This window comes from Glycine max, chromosome 4, assembly GCF_000004515.6.
Source record: "Glycine max cultivar Williams 82 chromosome 4, Glycine_max_v4.0, whole genome shotgun sequence".
Classification (NCBI taxonomy): Eukaryota; Viridiplantae; Streptophyta; class Magnoliopsida; order Fabales; family Fabaceae; genus Glycine; species Glycine max.
In genome coordinates, this window is record NC_016091.4 from 15,061,812 (window position 1) to 15,078,738 (window position 16,927).

General features: G+C 33.3%; 1 protein-coding gene and 1 pseudogene across 1 annotated transcript; both read left to right on the top strand.

Moving 5' to 3' along the window:
• Positions 1-3,937: 3,937 nt before the first annotated feature.
• LOC102669124 (protein FAR1-RELATED SEQUENCE 5-like) lies at positions 3,938-6,495 on the top strand. Its single transcript, XM_006579066.1, has 3 exons — positions 3,938-4,000; positions 4,113-5,258; positions 6,406-6,495. The coding sequence occupies exons 1-3, from the start codon at positions 3,938-3,940 to the stop codon at positions 6,493-6,495; spliced, it is 1,299 nt and encodes a 432-aa protein (XP_006579129.1).
• A 3,578-nt stretch (positions 6,496-10,073) lies between these two features.
• Positions 10,074-16,665, top strand: LOC100782795 (probable LRR receptor-like serine/threonine-protein kinase At3g47570; annotated as a pseudogene).
• The last annotated feature ends 262 nt before the right edge of the window (positions 16,666-16,927 follow it).

Here is a 16,927-nt window from a genome sequence, read left to right on the forward strand (position 1 = left end):
ACTTTTCATCTCATGCATGGTTCCCTTATCAACATTGCACTACCCATATCCATGTACATTTGTCCAATGATGCCAATACCCATATCCATGTACAGTTGGTGGTGGTAGAGCAGTTTCTATGACTTTTGGCAAATCTCTAACCCTACGCCAAACTTGTGTAGGTGTCAACATACACGGTGGTTCATCCCTTTCTACTTCCCCTTTTTTGAAGGCATTTTTGTTCCTTCTAAATGCATGATCACTAGGTAAGAACCTACGATGACAATCAAACTAAGAAGTTTTTCCCCCATTTGCTAACTGAAAGGCCTTTGTGTCCTCCATACAATACGGGCACGCCAGTCTACCATGTGTCCCCCAACCAAACAACATGCCATAAGTAGGAAAATCATTAATAGTCCACATCAAAGCTGCCCTCATCATGAAATTTTGCTTTCTTGAAACATCGTAAGTCAGAACATCACTCCACAATTTCTTTAGATCATCAATCAAAGGTTGTAAATAAACATTAATACCAACAGTTGGATTAAATGGGCCTAGTACGACACAACTCAAAAACATATAAGGTTTAGTCATACACATTTATGGAGGAAGATTGTATCGGTTAACAATGATAGACCAACAAGAATAAGGTGTAGATGATGCTTGAATATATGGGTTAAATCCATTTGTGCATAAACCGAGTCACACATTTTGCAAATCAATAGCAAAATCTGCATGTACCTGATCAAAGTACTTCCAGGCTTCACCATCAGAGGGATGGCGTAACTTGCCCGAAGGTCTTCTATTCTCATAGTGTCATGTCATTTGGCTTGCAGTTTGCATTGATGCAAACATTCTCTGCAACCTTGGTATTATAGGCAAATAAAACATCGCCTTTACTGGAACTAGTTTTTTGTTGCTTGTTCCAACAGTCTTGGCATGATACCTGGGCTTGTTACAACATTTGCATTCAGTTAACACTCCATCATTGTTATAATACAACATGCAACCATCCATGCCGCAGTCAATCCTCTTAGCCTCCAATCCCAACTTCGATACTAACTTCTTCGCATCATTATTTTTTTTGGCAAACCATCTTTTATAGGTGTTGCATCTAAAAGAATTTTTGAAATAAACTCTAAGCACTAGTCAGGAACATTCCAATTGGACTTGCAAGCTAAAAGCCTCGCGGATATTGATAATTTTGAGTCTGTTGCCCTTTCGTACAACGGTTCATTCATCTCTACCAATAAATTATAAAATCTTTGAGTATCTTCATTTGGAGGTTCTTCCTTATTATTTGAGTTTGGAGCTTCAAATGTCTAAGGTTGCTTGAAAGCATCACACACCATGTCTTACATTAACATAAATTGTTCATGTTGAGCCACATATTCTGCACTAGTTGAAGCATCCATGTAATTGTTGCCCTTATTTAAATCAACATACGACATGTGTTCACCATGATAAGTCCAAATCTAATAATTAGACTTGAACCCATTTTTGTAAAGGTGAACCTTTATAACTCTATCCTCCAAAATCCTAGTACAATCGCATTTAACACAAGGACATCTGATCCCCCGTCATTCCGATAACAATCTTGCTGACTATTTTTGCTTACAAACTATTCAAGCCCCTCAATAAAAGACTCTTTCAAACCGCTTCTACCATTATAACATCTATCATACATCCAACGATGATTCCAAAGAATATTGGTCATATTCTGTATATTTAAGAAAAAAATAGGAACATTCATGTTTAGTCGTACATAATCTTACAGTTATCTCTATTATTAGTAGCAAAAATTCTAATCATAAATAATAGAACGTACATGTGAGTAATGAAACGATCACCCAGCACAATCTCAACTATGAAGCTGAGAGTAAGAGACAAAGAAAAAAGTTTGAAAATCATTATCTATATATTTAAAGCATACATATAAAGTATATTTATTCTCATCGAAGAAAGGTTTATCTTTTTGTATTATTAAATAATACCATGTTTTGTTTTGTTTTTTTTTTTTTTTGCCCATTTTATGTCGTTTACCTAAATATGTACCTATGAAAAATGTCAAGCTTATATTTTTTGACACATTCTTTTCAACACTTTTTAATTGGTTAAAATTGATTGAAATGAAAAATTTTACTAAATATGATCAATTACATTTTTTTAGTAAAAATTATGAATAATTCGTACAAATAATATGTTAAAAAAAGTTTATACCTAATGAAAGGAGCATAATGGGTAAAAAGAATCCATACGTTGTAAGGGAAATATACTAATAGTTTAGGTGTGAGGTCATGTGATAGTTAATCACTTACTTATCAATCAGGTATGGGTGTTGATTGAATGCATGATCATGGCACACAGTTGATGGTCACTGTGACAAGGTGCTAGTCTAAGATTCCCTTTATGATTTGAGTAGGATAATTGAATCTTTTGTGAGGCCTAGTACTAGCTAGTCTAGAACAAAACCCATGCTTATGTGAATAATAATTTCAATATTTTTATTCTAATTTACTAGTATATTAATACTTGAATCCATTATAACAAATTTATTATCAACATTTTAATTGATATAAATATTTTCTGAAAAATCAATAAAATATAAATTCTAATAGAATACTAATATGTTAGCAATAAAAATTCAACGTAAATATAATATATTATATAATATATTATTTAATTAAAAATATTTGAAAGTATTTATTTTGAATAGATTTTAAAGTATTTTAATTCTTATAATTAAAATATAGACCAACAGATTGTACACAAAGAATTCTTGTAAGTTTGTATCTAATTTAGTCCTATAAAAATGTCTTAGGTGAAAATTAATTATTCTCTAGTTATGTACTCTATCTTAAAAAGTAATACTTAAAAATTTTCCTATTAATCAACGTGAGCCGTTAAAAATTAAAATTAATTGATGTTAATGTGAAGTAAAATATAATTGTAATTTAGTGATTCTTGGATTGTTATGAGGAGCTTTATTGTTAAAACGAGATTACAATTCCAAAGTGCAAACGGACGAGGTATGTTGAAAGTTATTTGCTTGGTAGTTATTAGCATTTTAAGGGTTTTGCTTAGGGCATCAGTAGAATTGTTGGTACACCCAGCAAAATTTTCTAAATGCCCATTATACCCTTAGCTTATAAGTATAGGTATCCTTTGTCATTTTGCATCCGAGCTTTTGCGTCCGAGCTTATTTTCATTTTCGTTCACCGTCATTCATTCCGTGAGAGGTTATTGGCGAGAGTTTGACGTTCGTTGTTGTGTCATCTTTGGTGGTTGGTTAGCAAGTGGTGTTGTGGCGGTGGCTGGTTTGGTTGACGACGGAGGTAAGGATTTATTATTTTATTTCGCAATGCAGAAGGATTTCTAATTTATAAGTTGAATTAGTTTTACAAATTGATAATCCGTAAAGTTAATTGAACTTATGGATTCAAAATTCGTATTCCAACGAATCCGTATACTTCTTATGGATTGGTAATTCGTATGAAGCTTACGGATTGAGAATACATAAGCTTCATATGGCTTACCAATCTATAATAAGTACATAGATTAGGAATCTGTATGCTCCTTACGGATTGGTAATCCGTATGCATGATAAATATTGTTTTGAATTTTGTTTTGAATTTAAATGTATTTTCTTAAATTATTTTATTTTTTAGTCAGAAAAATTAAAATTGATAATCATAAAATTTAAATATATATAATCAAAATATTCATTTGATAGTTATAATTTGTATACAAAGAAAGTAATATTTAGGGTTTAAAAATTAATACATAATTTTTTATTCGTTTTTATTTTAGTTTAATGTATTATATTAATAAGTGTAGTAAAAAATGCAAAAATTATATGATAGTATATTTTGGTGTGGTTAGGAGTTTTTTGTTTGTTATTGAAATTTTGGAATGTTTTGTTAAGATAGACGAAGATCAGTGGATGTATGATTGTGTAATGTCCGAAGAAGTTTATATGAATGACCAAAATGAAGACGAAGGTGGAATGAATGAAGAACATGTTGATTGCTCTGATGCATTCAATACTTCTTAGGTAGTAATATGATTTATTGTTATTAAAGTAATTAAATGAATGTTTGTTGAAGACTAAAGTTGTATGGATTGCATTATAGGTGTTTGCTACCCATGATGATGTTCTGCAATGGGCTCAATTTGTTGCTTATGAAATTGGATTTGTGGCGATGATTATGAGATCAAACACAAAAAATGGTATTAGAGGAAGGACCTCATTTATTTTAATTGGCTGTGAAATGAGTGGTCAGTATAGGGCCAAGAAGAAGGATTTGGTAAGAACATGTACTGGTAGTAGAAAATGTGGGTGTCCATTTAAGCTACGTGCAAAACCAGTTGTAGGGGGTGAAGGATGGATGGTGAATTTAATCTATGGGAGGCACAATCATGAATTGGCAAAGTCTTTAATTGGGCATCCATATGCCGGTAGACTAACTAAGGATGAGAAGATAATTGTTGTTGATATGACAAAGTCAATGGTCAGACCCAGAAATATTCTTCTAATGTTGAAAGAGTATAATGTCAATAGTTATACAATGATCAAACAAATATACAATGCAAGAAATGTTTACCGTTCTTCCGTAAGAGGCAATAATACTGAAATGCAACAACTAATGGGGCTTCTTGAACGGGATCAATATATTCATTGGCATAGATTAAAGGATGAATATGTTGTGCGTGACATATTTTGGAGTCATCCTGATGCAGTCAAATTAACTAATGCCTGTAATTTGGTCTTTTTGATAGACAGTACCTACAAGACAAACAAGTACAGACTGTCATTACTTGATATTGTTGGTGTGACACCAACAGGGATGGCATTCTCTGCTGCCTTTGCCTATTTGGAAGGAGAACATCTGAGTAAAGATGTTTGGGCTCTAGAAAGGTTTCGTCGTCTTTTCCTTAAACGTGATGCACTCCCTAGAGTTATTGTCACCGACAGAGATCTAGCATTGATGAATGCGGTGAAAGTTGTATTCCCTAAGTCCATGAATTTGTTGTGTCAGTTTCACATTGATAAGGATGTGAAGGCAAAGTGTAAAACCCTTGTTGGTAAAAAAAATGCATTGGATTATGTAATGGAAGCCTGGGAGAGTTTAGTGGATTGTCCTTTTGAGCAACAGTTTGATGACTGCCTTAAGAAGTTTGAAGTTGATTGCTCACCATGGCCAATGTTTTTTGACTATGTTAACCAAACATGGGTCATTCCTCACAAAGAAAGATTTGTTAAAGCTTGGACAAATAAGGTCATGCACTTAGGAAACACAACAATAAATAGGTATTAAATTGTTAAATATATAAAATTGTTAGCTTTTACGATTGAATGCATAAAAAAATAATGTGTTTCTTCTATTGGTTGTGTATCTCATATGAAGGGTTGAGTCTACTCATTGGGCCTTAAAAAGACTACTACAAAATAGCCTTGGAGACCTATGTAGCATTTTGGGAAGCCATGAACAACATGATCATGCTGCAACACACTTAAATTAAGGCATCTTTTGAGACAAGTACACATGTGGTTGGACATGTGTTTAAAGTTACCCTATACAAGAGACTACTTGGCATGGTATCAAGGTATGCTTTAAATTAGATTGCTACTAAGTTTAAGCGTGTACATTATGCTAGCAAAAACCTTTCTCGTTGTGGATGTGTGATAAGAACTACTCATGGTCTTCCATGTGCGTGTGAGCTATCCAAATATGTTGTTGGTAGCATACCACTTGAGACAATCCATATGTTTTGGCGGAGGCTAAGTTTTTTAGACCAAGGGTTATTCGAAGCTAAAGTAAGCATAACCGAAGAGATGTTTGTGGCAAAGTTACTTTGAAGAGTAAACTTTGGGAAATTGCTTACCCTGATCTAAACTCTATGTGTGCTCCTCCAGAAAAGGTCAAAACAAAAGGTGCTCAGAAGAGACCGGTGACAAAGCAACAAAGATCTACAAAGCGTGATCCCTCATAATGGGAGTATGTTGATGCATTACATTCCGTGAAAAATAGTAATTCGTCAGTGAAACATAGTGCATCATCATCCAAGCAACCATTTGAAAGAAGGACCATGCTGATGTTGGATCAATTTCATCCGTGCATTCATGATTCCATTGTAAACATTGTTGATGTGAAAGTTGATGGTAACTGTGGATATCATGCAGTTGTTACCCTATTAGGTATGGTGAAGATTCATGATCATTGGTGCGCAACCATTTGCTTAAAGAACTTACAAAATTTTCTGATGACTATATAAATCTGGTTGGTGGTATATACCGATTTGAGGAATTAAAGCGATTCCTACTTGTTGATGGATTATCCATGGTATAGTATATAACTTTAATGTTATGTTTTCTTCCATTAAATATGCATTAACTAAATTCAATTTGTTGACTGTTACATGTAGGTTACCATGGACAAGTGGATGAATATAACTAACATGGGATATGTTATTGCATCAAGGTATAATGTGATCCTTGTTTCTCTGTCACTTTGACAAAGCATGACATTTTTTCCTCTTAGAAGTCAACCACCAACAAATTGTTTTGTGCATCGTGTGATGTGTATCGGCCATGTGTATGGTAATCATTTTGTTCAGGTAAATGCATGAGTCATCCTTCCTGTGTAATTATTGTGAAAATATTTTCACCAAGGTATTTTTTATGTGTATGTTCTTATGTAATAGGTATTTCTAAGGGGTCGTTGTCCCTTACCACCATTAGCGTTGTTATGATCTACACATTATCATCAACAAGCAAAGCAGTGGTCCACACCATATATTAGTAGAATGCAACAGTATACAAATTTGTCAAGGTTGAATACAGAATATGTTGATTTAGATGAAGATTAAACATTTACTTTTGTAGTTGTGATCTAAAATAATGATATACGTGTGTTTCATTCAATGTTGACATTTACTTACTTTTGTGCTTGTGATCTAAAATGATGATATGCGTGTGTTTCATTCAACGTTGACATTTACGTACTTTCACTAATTAGGGTAACTAAAGGATAAACATAATAATTTAATTCGTAATTAATCAAAAATTAAAAATACAACTTAAACAATTAACGTTCTTTACTCATATAAAACCACAAATTATATAAAACTAGGTAACTAAAATAACTTTTCACGCATGTTTAGTGTGCCGCCTTCATCGCAACCGCACATATACATTGTCATCTGCAGTGACACCTCTAGCGATCCGCAGGCAGTCCTCCATGACATCGTATGTCTCTGTGCCTTCAATGATTATCCTTAGGTTGAGCAACCGCTCCAACCTTTCGGCTATTGGTTGACAAGCCTCCTACAACATGATAAAAAAACAAAAACGAATAATGTTAAGGGTTAATGAATGTTCACATAAATTGAGTAACAAGAATATGTTGAAAATTTATGTCGAGGCCGCTCTACACTAGCATGTGCATCTTCAGCTGCTTCATTCATACCCATTGTCGCCACTAGATGCTGAGCAACATGCGGTTCAACAAATGTGTCATGCTGCTGCACGTGGGGCTATCTAGGAGGATCCTCAGGTTGTGCTGGACTCATGAAGGGATGGGATATCGAGTAGAACCAATCCATGTAGTCCAATGAACACTGCCCAGGCGCTACACATATCTGACCAACCGGTGCAATGTATTAAAAAAATTGAATCCATCTATCATCAATGTCTTCTATACACAGAGAAAGAGTGGCAGGGTGTGGAGGAATGGTTTGCATATACCCAAACTGTTGTACAATCCTCTCCAGTCAGTGTATGACAATAGATGGACCTCATCTGATATGTCCTAAAAATAAAGAGATAACCTCAAACTCTCTGAAGGCACAGTGATACAGCATCGGATGTCAATCTATCCAACAGTCTACAGTATGTCGATACTAGTAATGCCTTCCCAGACTTCCAACAACAGGCACGTGGTTTCCTCTCATCATAATCCTTAGCAGCAACAACACAACCAACAGAGGGAAAGTGCTCGTAGATCCAACACTGCACATATTTTCCAAACAAATCAATTAAACACATTTCTCAAAATAGAACAAACAAGTTAATATATATTTTCAATAAAAAATCAAATGACCTGTAAAAGTGTGATGTATCCTGCAAGCTGTCTAGTCGTGCTCTTTGATGCATCCTTCAGATTGTCATACATATGCACCGATACAACAGCTCCCCATGCGTAGCTAACACTTTGCGTCAGGTCCCTCAATGCGACCAAGAATACGACATAAACGTGTGTCACACTCTTGTTAGCAAAGAGTGTGCAACCAAGAAGGCGCAACAAATATGCACGAGCTGCAGGTGTCCACTATGTTGTGTCACATTTGCTCCGATATACATCTCACAACCAGGAAAGTCAAACATATGCCCCATGGCATTGTACTGTCTCAGCTCATGCCTTTTCACCACTTAGTTCAAGCAATTCCACTAGCAACAAGATGATATCATCCACATGAAGAGACTGAAAACTATGGAACGCGCATGTAATGGGCAAATGCAGCAACGAGGCCACATCATCCAACGTGATAGTCACCTCTCTAACTGGCAGATGAAAACTACTAGTTTCTAGATGTCACCTCTCCACGAAAGCAGACATAAGTCCCCGATCACCAGTGTCCAACAAACATGTGATCAGAGGACTTAATCTTGTGGTAGCCACTAAGCCTTCGATCTCAGGGGTAGGCCTGCCAAACTTCTTGACCTTTCTTCCATGGGAGCATAATTTCAGCTCAGGACGTTCCTGAAAATGATAATATAAATCATTTCAACAAAATTTAACAATTACTTACGGGAAAAAAATATTTAAAATTATAAATACCTCTCCACTCCAAACTTTCGTGGCCACATGACAAACATAGTCTTGCAACACTGATGTGTCATGGGGTCCTCCTGAAAAACCCTTGGCATCAATTGGCACATCAACACCAGCTGTTTCTTCAGGCAGTTCATAAACTTCCTCATCCACTTGATCCATATCATCAACATCCTCAGCAACAGGTGCAGCTTTTTGTTGCCTACGTGCGGATGTTGTGGGCCTACGTGATCAGGGAGCATCATCTGCATCACGACTGACTTCTCTCCCTAAGGCTCTTCTGATAACCCTTCCTAAAGCCCGACCCAAACCTCGTGTTCTAACCATGATTTGCACATTAAAGGAGTCATCAAAATTTGTAAGCCAAAGAACAATACTACAATCAATCCCAAATTACTATCACAATAAAAAATTTAAATTTTATTCAAAACTTAAAGTAATGGCCAAAATAAAACTACAATTTTGTTTTTCAATTAAATTTTAATGCAAAGTTAAACTAATGAAAATTGACTAATGATAAATTTTTTTATTGTTCGATATCATTACTAAATTGTCAAATATATACTAATAAACATTTGAAATTTATCATATATAACAAATTTATGAAACACCTTTTAAACTATCAAATATAACAAAATTACTAAACTTCTTAATGCAAAATATTAATATTTATGTAATTAAAATAACAAATTTAACAAATTCTAATTTACTAATACTTTTTAAAAATAATTAAATCACAATAATATATATATATATATATATATATATATATATATATATATATATATATATATATATGTACACACATTTGTTTTAAAATATACAAATTACTTAATTTCTTAAAAAAATCAACTACACAAAATAAATATTTTTAATTAATTACAATTACACAAAAAAAAAAACAACAACATTAACTTATTACAAAACAAATTTTAAACGAAAATATTATTTAATTTTAAAATTTTAAATAATTATAAAATATATTTTTAAACTCATAAAACAAAAAAAAATTAATTACGGATCCGTAATCTGTATAAGACATACAGAATCCGTATACCTTATAGGGATCAGTAATATGTATAAAGCTTATGGATTGCTGATATGTATGCTCTATAGGAATCCATCATCCCCTCCGACATGTGCAGCTCCCCCATCATGAATGAAATGCAAGCTTAATGAAAAGAAAAACTTACCTCGACGACGACTATTGTGACGACGACGCGACAGCATGACCGGCGGTGGTGGCAAGACGAAACACCAATGGGGATCAACATGCGCGGAGTAGAAGCAACCCAATATTACGGAAAGTACTGTAGCGGCAAGGATGGGGGAATTCCAAAAGCTTTTAAAATAAGGGTGAAGGGCATTTTTTTCATTTCACCAAATATGTTGGGTGTACCAGCAGTTGGGCAGGTGCCCAAAGCCATGATAGAGTCAACTTTGAGGCCCACTCCACTCCGACGGCCAAACCCATTTTTTTGTCAGTACCAACTTGTTTTATTTTTTTATTTAATTAGATGATAGCTAACTATTAACTAGCAAATTTTAGATAAATAATCATACCAAATTTTTTATTTCCCGAATTAAAAAAAACATAACAATCCAATTGTTTTGTTTTAATAAAATGATTGATTACTGAAATGTCTTTATCCTGTCATAAACGAACACAATTATATTATTTATATATTTTTTACATAATGTTTTAGAATTCTGTTTTTTCCTATCTTAATTAATTACTAAGTACTTTCCTATCATAGTTATATATTATCCCCAAACAATATATACAACTACAAATACAATTTTTCCAAAGAATAAAATTATTATGATTAAAGGAGAAGGTACGTAATAAATTCTATTCACAAACATTTTGGGTTCTAGCTAGAATGATTGCCAATAAGAAATTACAAGATTGGAACACACATTATTAACGGATAAGCTAGCAGAGAAATCCAACGCATAGTATACATCACCTTAAGTAGAGTCCTTAAAAGCATACTAGTAAAACAGTAACATATCTCACAAGCTTAAAAGAAAGAAACAAGATGTTGCACCACTTACAGTTATATGTAATGAATAAAAGTAAGAAGAAAAGTTAATACTACTATATTATAAAATGGTAATGAACCTTTAAGTAATTGCTAATTCTCCTTATTCCTCAAAAAATGATAGTAGAAATTTAAGTACTTTGCTTGTCAATTCGGTTTGCTTCTTTGCCAACTTGTTACTTATTATCTGGAGTACTTGTCATTTTCTAGTTCTCATTATCTTCAATGTTTATATGAAAATTTAGCAAATATAACTGAGGGAGTGAAGCTTGGACGAATGATTGGGTTCACTCAGAATTATAGCATAAAAACAGAATCACCGCTGTCAAATAAAATCTCAAATTCTCACACTATAATTTTTTTAAAATCATCCATAGGAAGGGTATCACCTAGAATAACATTCTAAATCATCCATATGAAGGGTATCACCTACACAACAATTTGTCCTACAAATTTTTCTATCAGCCCTCTTCGATTGAATAACTAGAAAGACACACAAAGTAATTCCAAGATAAACTTCTTAATGGTAAGCAACAACAGAATTCTGGTTTATAGTGATTTTATCCACTAAAAAAAATTTGTTAAGCTTATTAACAAGCCAAATTTACTAACCTTCAGGTTATTGTCCATGATCCTTTTCAGTTTGTCTAGAATTTCAGTCAATGTATAGATTAACAAAGAATGCAGTACTATCAATAGTTCATGATTTTATCCATGAGAAGATCAAATCAAATCATCGTCCTTCCTTGAATGAAATCAAATCATCATCCTTCCTTGAATTTAAACAAAACACAAATTTATATCTATGACAAGATCAAATCAAATCATCATCCTTCCTTGAATTGAAATGTAATATTTGCATGTACGTTTTTTCTGGTTTGCAATTAGTGACTCGTAGTGGTTTGTAATTCTTTTTAGAATAACTACCCAACTTTAAAGAATGATTAAATTACTTATTTGGTCCATATAGTTTCACGATTCTTACTTTTTTAGTTCCTATAGTTTGAAAGTGATTTTTTTAGTTCCTATAGTTTACATTTTAATTCTTTTTTAGTCCCTATAGTTTTGAAGGTGATTTTTTTAGTCTTTATAATTTGTATTTTAATTATATTTTAGTCCCTATAGTTTGAAAATGGTCTTTTTAGTCCCTATATTTTATATTTTAATTTTCTTTTAGTCCTTACCATCAAAATATGAATAATGTTATCAATTACAATTAACTACAAAAATATTAACAAATAATTCGTAACTAAAATAATTGATAATTTATAATTAATTTGTAATTAATTATTTTTATATATTTTGTAATAAGGACTAAAAGGTAATTAAAAATGTCCTTTCAATATTTGAGATCGATGCAAACCATTTCATGGGACAAGTTCAAAGTATAACACCCCATTTTTTCGTAAAATAAATTAAAATGGATTTTATTTAAAAAATAGTTTTATAAAATTAATGAAAATTTTTGTAATTGAATAAATAAAGAAAAATAATTTTATTAATTAAAATAATAGTTTCAAGGTAAATAAAATAAATATATGTTCTTAGAAAAAAAATATTTTATTTATTCGTTTGATAGGTAGTAAAATAGAGTTTCTTTTTATAAAATGATAAAATAAAGAAAAATAGAATAAATAATAGGCTCAGAATATCTTAACTATAAAATAAAGACATGTTAGGTCAATTTTTACATTTCTCAATTTTGTTTTCCCTTCTTCTCCCAAAATCTTATATTTTTCCCGCATACACTCAAATTTATCTCAGTAAAATGACGATCTTGAACTCATTAACCATTAGAGCTTCATAAAATTTGAACACTAGGTTTGGAACTTATTTTCACACATACCCACCATTGAGATTTATGAAATAATGTTTGTGGTGAGGGTAATGTCCCTCACACAACTTTTTGTTTTTCCTACATACACCCAAATCTATCCTGTAAAACTACGATTTTTGACTCGTTAACCGTTGGATTGTCGTGAAATTTGGAGTCCAGGTTTGAAACACATTTTCGCACATTCTCACCGTTGGAATTTATAAAGTAATGTCTATGGTGAGATCAATTTACCTCGCACGTAGACAATGGAATAGAGGCTTCAATCCCTTCTCCTTCTCTCTAATGCTTGGAAACCCTAATAGAACAACCAGAAAACTTGAGAAATCTCAGGGAACTACTAGAGATGTCACTATCGCTTTCGGACTACACATGTGAGCCCACTTAGAGGTAAGGGATGAGTTTATCACATTTGGGGTTAAAATGAACATATGTAAAGATCCTTAGGGGATCAAATTGGGATTTATTTTGGGATGTTTATTGTATTATAATTCTTCATGTATGATTATAGTTGCGAGATTGTTTTATTGGGATCATGAAATTGTGATTGAAATTGATAAATTGAATATGTGATAAATTGTGAGATAACATGTTGCTTTGAGATCATAACATTGTTATTGAGATTGAGTATAAGCGCAAAGTTGAACATGTGTTAATTTGTGAGATACACGTAAACATGTGATGGTGGATTGTGACATTATGAAATGTTAAATTATGGACATGAGATATGGTTGTGAATAAGTGTGTTTTTAATATTTGATGTGACAATACTTGTGTTGTGAGCTGTGAATTATACAATAACCCGACTGGTGTTTACCTGAAGAAAAGTGTTTATGCGCAAAGTGTTAAAGGGAAAGCGTAGGGTTCCAAGTTAAGAACCTAAAGTGTTAAATTCTAGCGCAATGTGTTAAACGTGTTTGAAACACAAGTGTGAGATCATGAGTATTGTATAATTCATGAGCACTGTATGCGTGCAAAAGTTATTTTATGGGTTGGACCTGAATCAAGAAGGTGAGACCCTAACAGATTCTTCAAACTCTAGGCCTTGGGGGTAAAGACATTCAGTTTAAGTGCTCCTTTAAGCCTATATTGATTCTATATGGTTGGAGCATTTTCACAAAATAGAGTGACCTTGACTGGTCACCTTATGATTTTACTAAGTGAGAGTGACATGACATGCCCATTGTGTGACGTGTCTTGTTATGTACTTCTAAGCGCGCCCTAGTGTAATTTTTCACTGACATGGTACCACATTGCAATGTTTAACTTGCCAAAAGTTACAATCTCTAAATCTTTCGCAAAACAACCTTACAGAAACCATACCCTTAGAGGTTTTTAGTTTTTCCTCTCTAACAAACTCATTGGATCTGTCACAAAACTCATTGAGTGGTAGTATACCAAAAGAAGTGGGTAACCTAAAAAATATCAACTATCTAGACATGTCTGAGAATCATGTGTTGTAGTATCTCTATTTGCAAGGGAATTCCTTACACGGAATCATACCTTCCTCTTAGGCTTCATTGAGGGGTCTTCAAGAGTTAGATCTCTCACAAAATTACTTGTCCGGAACAACTCCTAATGTTCTACAAAACATTTATATATGCTTTGGAATACTTGAATGTATCTTTTAACATATTGAATGGTGAGGTGCCAACTGGAGGTGTCTTGGGAAATGCAAGTGGGTTAGTGGTGACTGGAAATAGTAAGCTTCGTGGAGTATTTTTGAACTGCATCTACCACAATGCCCCGTCAAAGGTAGCAAACATGCAAAACACCATAAGTTCAAATTGATAGCATTGATAATTAGTGTGGTTGTTTTTCTTCTCATATTGTCAATTATTCTAACTATCTACTAGATGAGGAAAAGAAGTAAGAAACCGCCTCTGGAGTCACCAATAATTGATCAGCTGGATAAAGTTTCATACTGAAGCTTACACAACAGAACCAATGGGTTCTCAACTTCAAGCTTGATAGGGTCTGGAAATTTTAGCTTTGTCTACAAAGGAACTCTTGAGCTAGAAGACAAAGTTGTTGCAATAAAGGTCCTAAACCTTCACAAAAAAGGAGCTCACAAGAGTTTCATTGCTGAATGCAATGCACTTAAAAATATTAAACATCGAAATTTGGTTCAGGCTTTAACATGTTGTTCTAACACGGATTACAAAGGTCAAGGATTTAAAGCCCTAGTTTTTTAGTACATGAAAAATGGAAGCTTGGAGCAATGGCTGCATCCTAGAACACTTAAGTTTTTTTTTTATCAGCAAAAATATAGTGATATTATATATAATATGAAGATCAGTACAAGTGGTACTGTTATATATACAACCTAACACCATGCTTTGCAAAGCTATGGTGGCCTAATACTAGAAATACATCAAGAATTAGGTAACCATTGGTTTGACCGCAAGCTAGGCACCCAAACATAGAAAGGCTATATGCTAATCCCCCCCTAAACACAAAAACCTTCCCTAATATTACTGGACCAGAAGTGGAATGGGGTATGGAATCCTTTTTCCAAATTCTTAAACCATGTCCAACAAAGGAGTAAAGCGTCCTCCATCAATTTGTAGGCATTAAAGCTGTCATTTGAGAAGATGATTCTGTTTCTGTGGTGTCAAATACACCATGTCAAGGATATCCACCAAGTCTGCCAGCGCTGTATCTGAATGTCCTCCAAATTACAGTATGAGTGTTGCAGGAAATGTGTCCTAGAACACTAAGTGCAAACTGCAAAGGTCCAAGAACATTAAACCTTGATCAAAGATTAAATATCATGATTGATGTTGCTTCTACATTACATTATCTTCATCATGAATGTGAGCAATCAATCATTCATTGTGATTTAAAGCCACGCAATGTCCTTAATGATGACATGATTGCTCATGTGAGTGATTTTTGCATAGCAAGACTTCTCTCAACCATTAATGGTACCACTTCTAAGCAAACAAGTATAATTGGAATAAAGGGTACTATTGGTTATGCTCCTCCAGGTATGTTTTAAACTCTCCAATTAGTGTTTCTTTGAATTCCCTTATCTTTCGATTCAAACTTGATATTTATTTACTAATTACAAGGTATTGACAATTTTTGCTTTATACTTTAGAGTACGGAATGGGGTCTGAGGTGTCTATGAATAGCGACATGTATAGTTTCGAGGTTCTTTTGTTGGAGATGCTTACTGGAAGAAGACCCACAGACCAAATCTTTGAAGATGGTCCAAATATGCATAACTTTGTGGAAAATTCATATCCTGATAATCTTTTTCATATTTTGGATCCATCACTTGTACCAAAACCTGAAGAAGCAACAATACAAGAAGAAAATAGTCAGAATCTCACTCCAACAGTTGCAAATTACTTAGTTTCACTCCTTAAGATTGGACTTGCTTGTTCAGTGGAATCACCAAAAGAAAGAATGAATGTGGTGGATGTCACTAGAGAGCTGAGAAAAATCAGAAAAGCCTTTCTTACTGGTAAGATAAATGGAATATTACTTAATTCTCTGCATATTACTAGAGAACAAATGTAGATGTGTCACACTTCTTTTTTCTGCCAAATTTTAATTGCAGTTGCATTTATAGTAATACTCTTTTGTCCTTTGTGTGTGTGTTTTTGAATTATTTCACACTTTTTAGTTTTCCTTTCCAAACTTGACACCATAATAAAAATGAGATTTCTAGATGCTTAGTAGCATATGTTGCTGCCTTTGGCTCTTACCTGATTAATTGCTTATGTAGTTATAATTTCATTTTCTGTCATTTGCTATGTATTTCAAAATTTCCAAAATTACAAAGGTAACTAGCTTCTTCTCGAATTTCAGGTGTTGGCACTTGAATAATCAAAGTTAAGATCAAATGTCACAACAATTTCAGAAACTGGTGTGTATGTTGCGCTGTGTACTCTTGTAACATATATCATAATATACTTAATGGATGTAATAGTAGTGAACTTATTAACTTCCTTTATTTTCATTTCCCATGACTTCTCCAATTTTAATGCATAGCATCAAAATACTTTCAAACTATATCCATATTCATCGTACCAAATTTTTATGTTATTGGCGATCCATAAACATGTCTTTTATATTCACGGGCTATATAGCAGAGAATTCTTTCTAAATCTGGTTTATGAGACGTGAACTTCATAAAGGTAAAAACATAAAAGCTTCCATATATTAATGAGTATAAACCCAAACTACAGGGCAATAACTATAAGTGAACTGCAACACGATAAGTT

Excerpts from the sequence above, each read along its gene's own strand:
- LOC102669124 (XM_006579066.1), top strand. The coding sequence starts at position 3,938 with ATGTCCGAAGAAGTTTATATGAATGACCAAAATGAAGACGAAGGTGGA. Across the intron at positions 4,001-4,112 it reads GTGGAATGAATGAAGAACAT|GTGTTTGCTACCCATGATGA; the intron begins GTTGATTGCTCT and ends ATTGCATTATAG. Across the intron at positions 5,259-6,405 it reads TTAAAGCTTGGACAAATAAG|GTTACCATGGACAAGTGGAT; the intron begins GTCATGCACTTA and ends TGTTACATGTAG.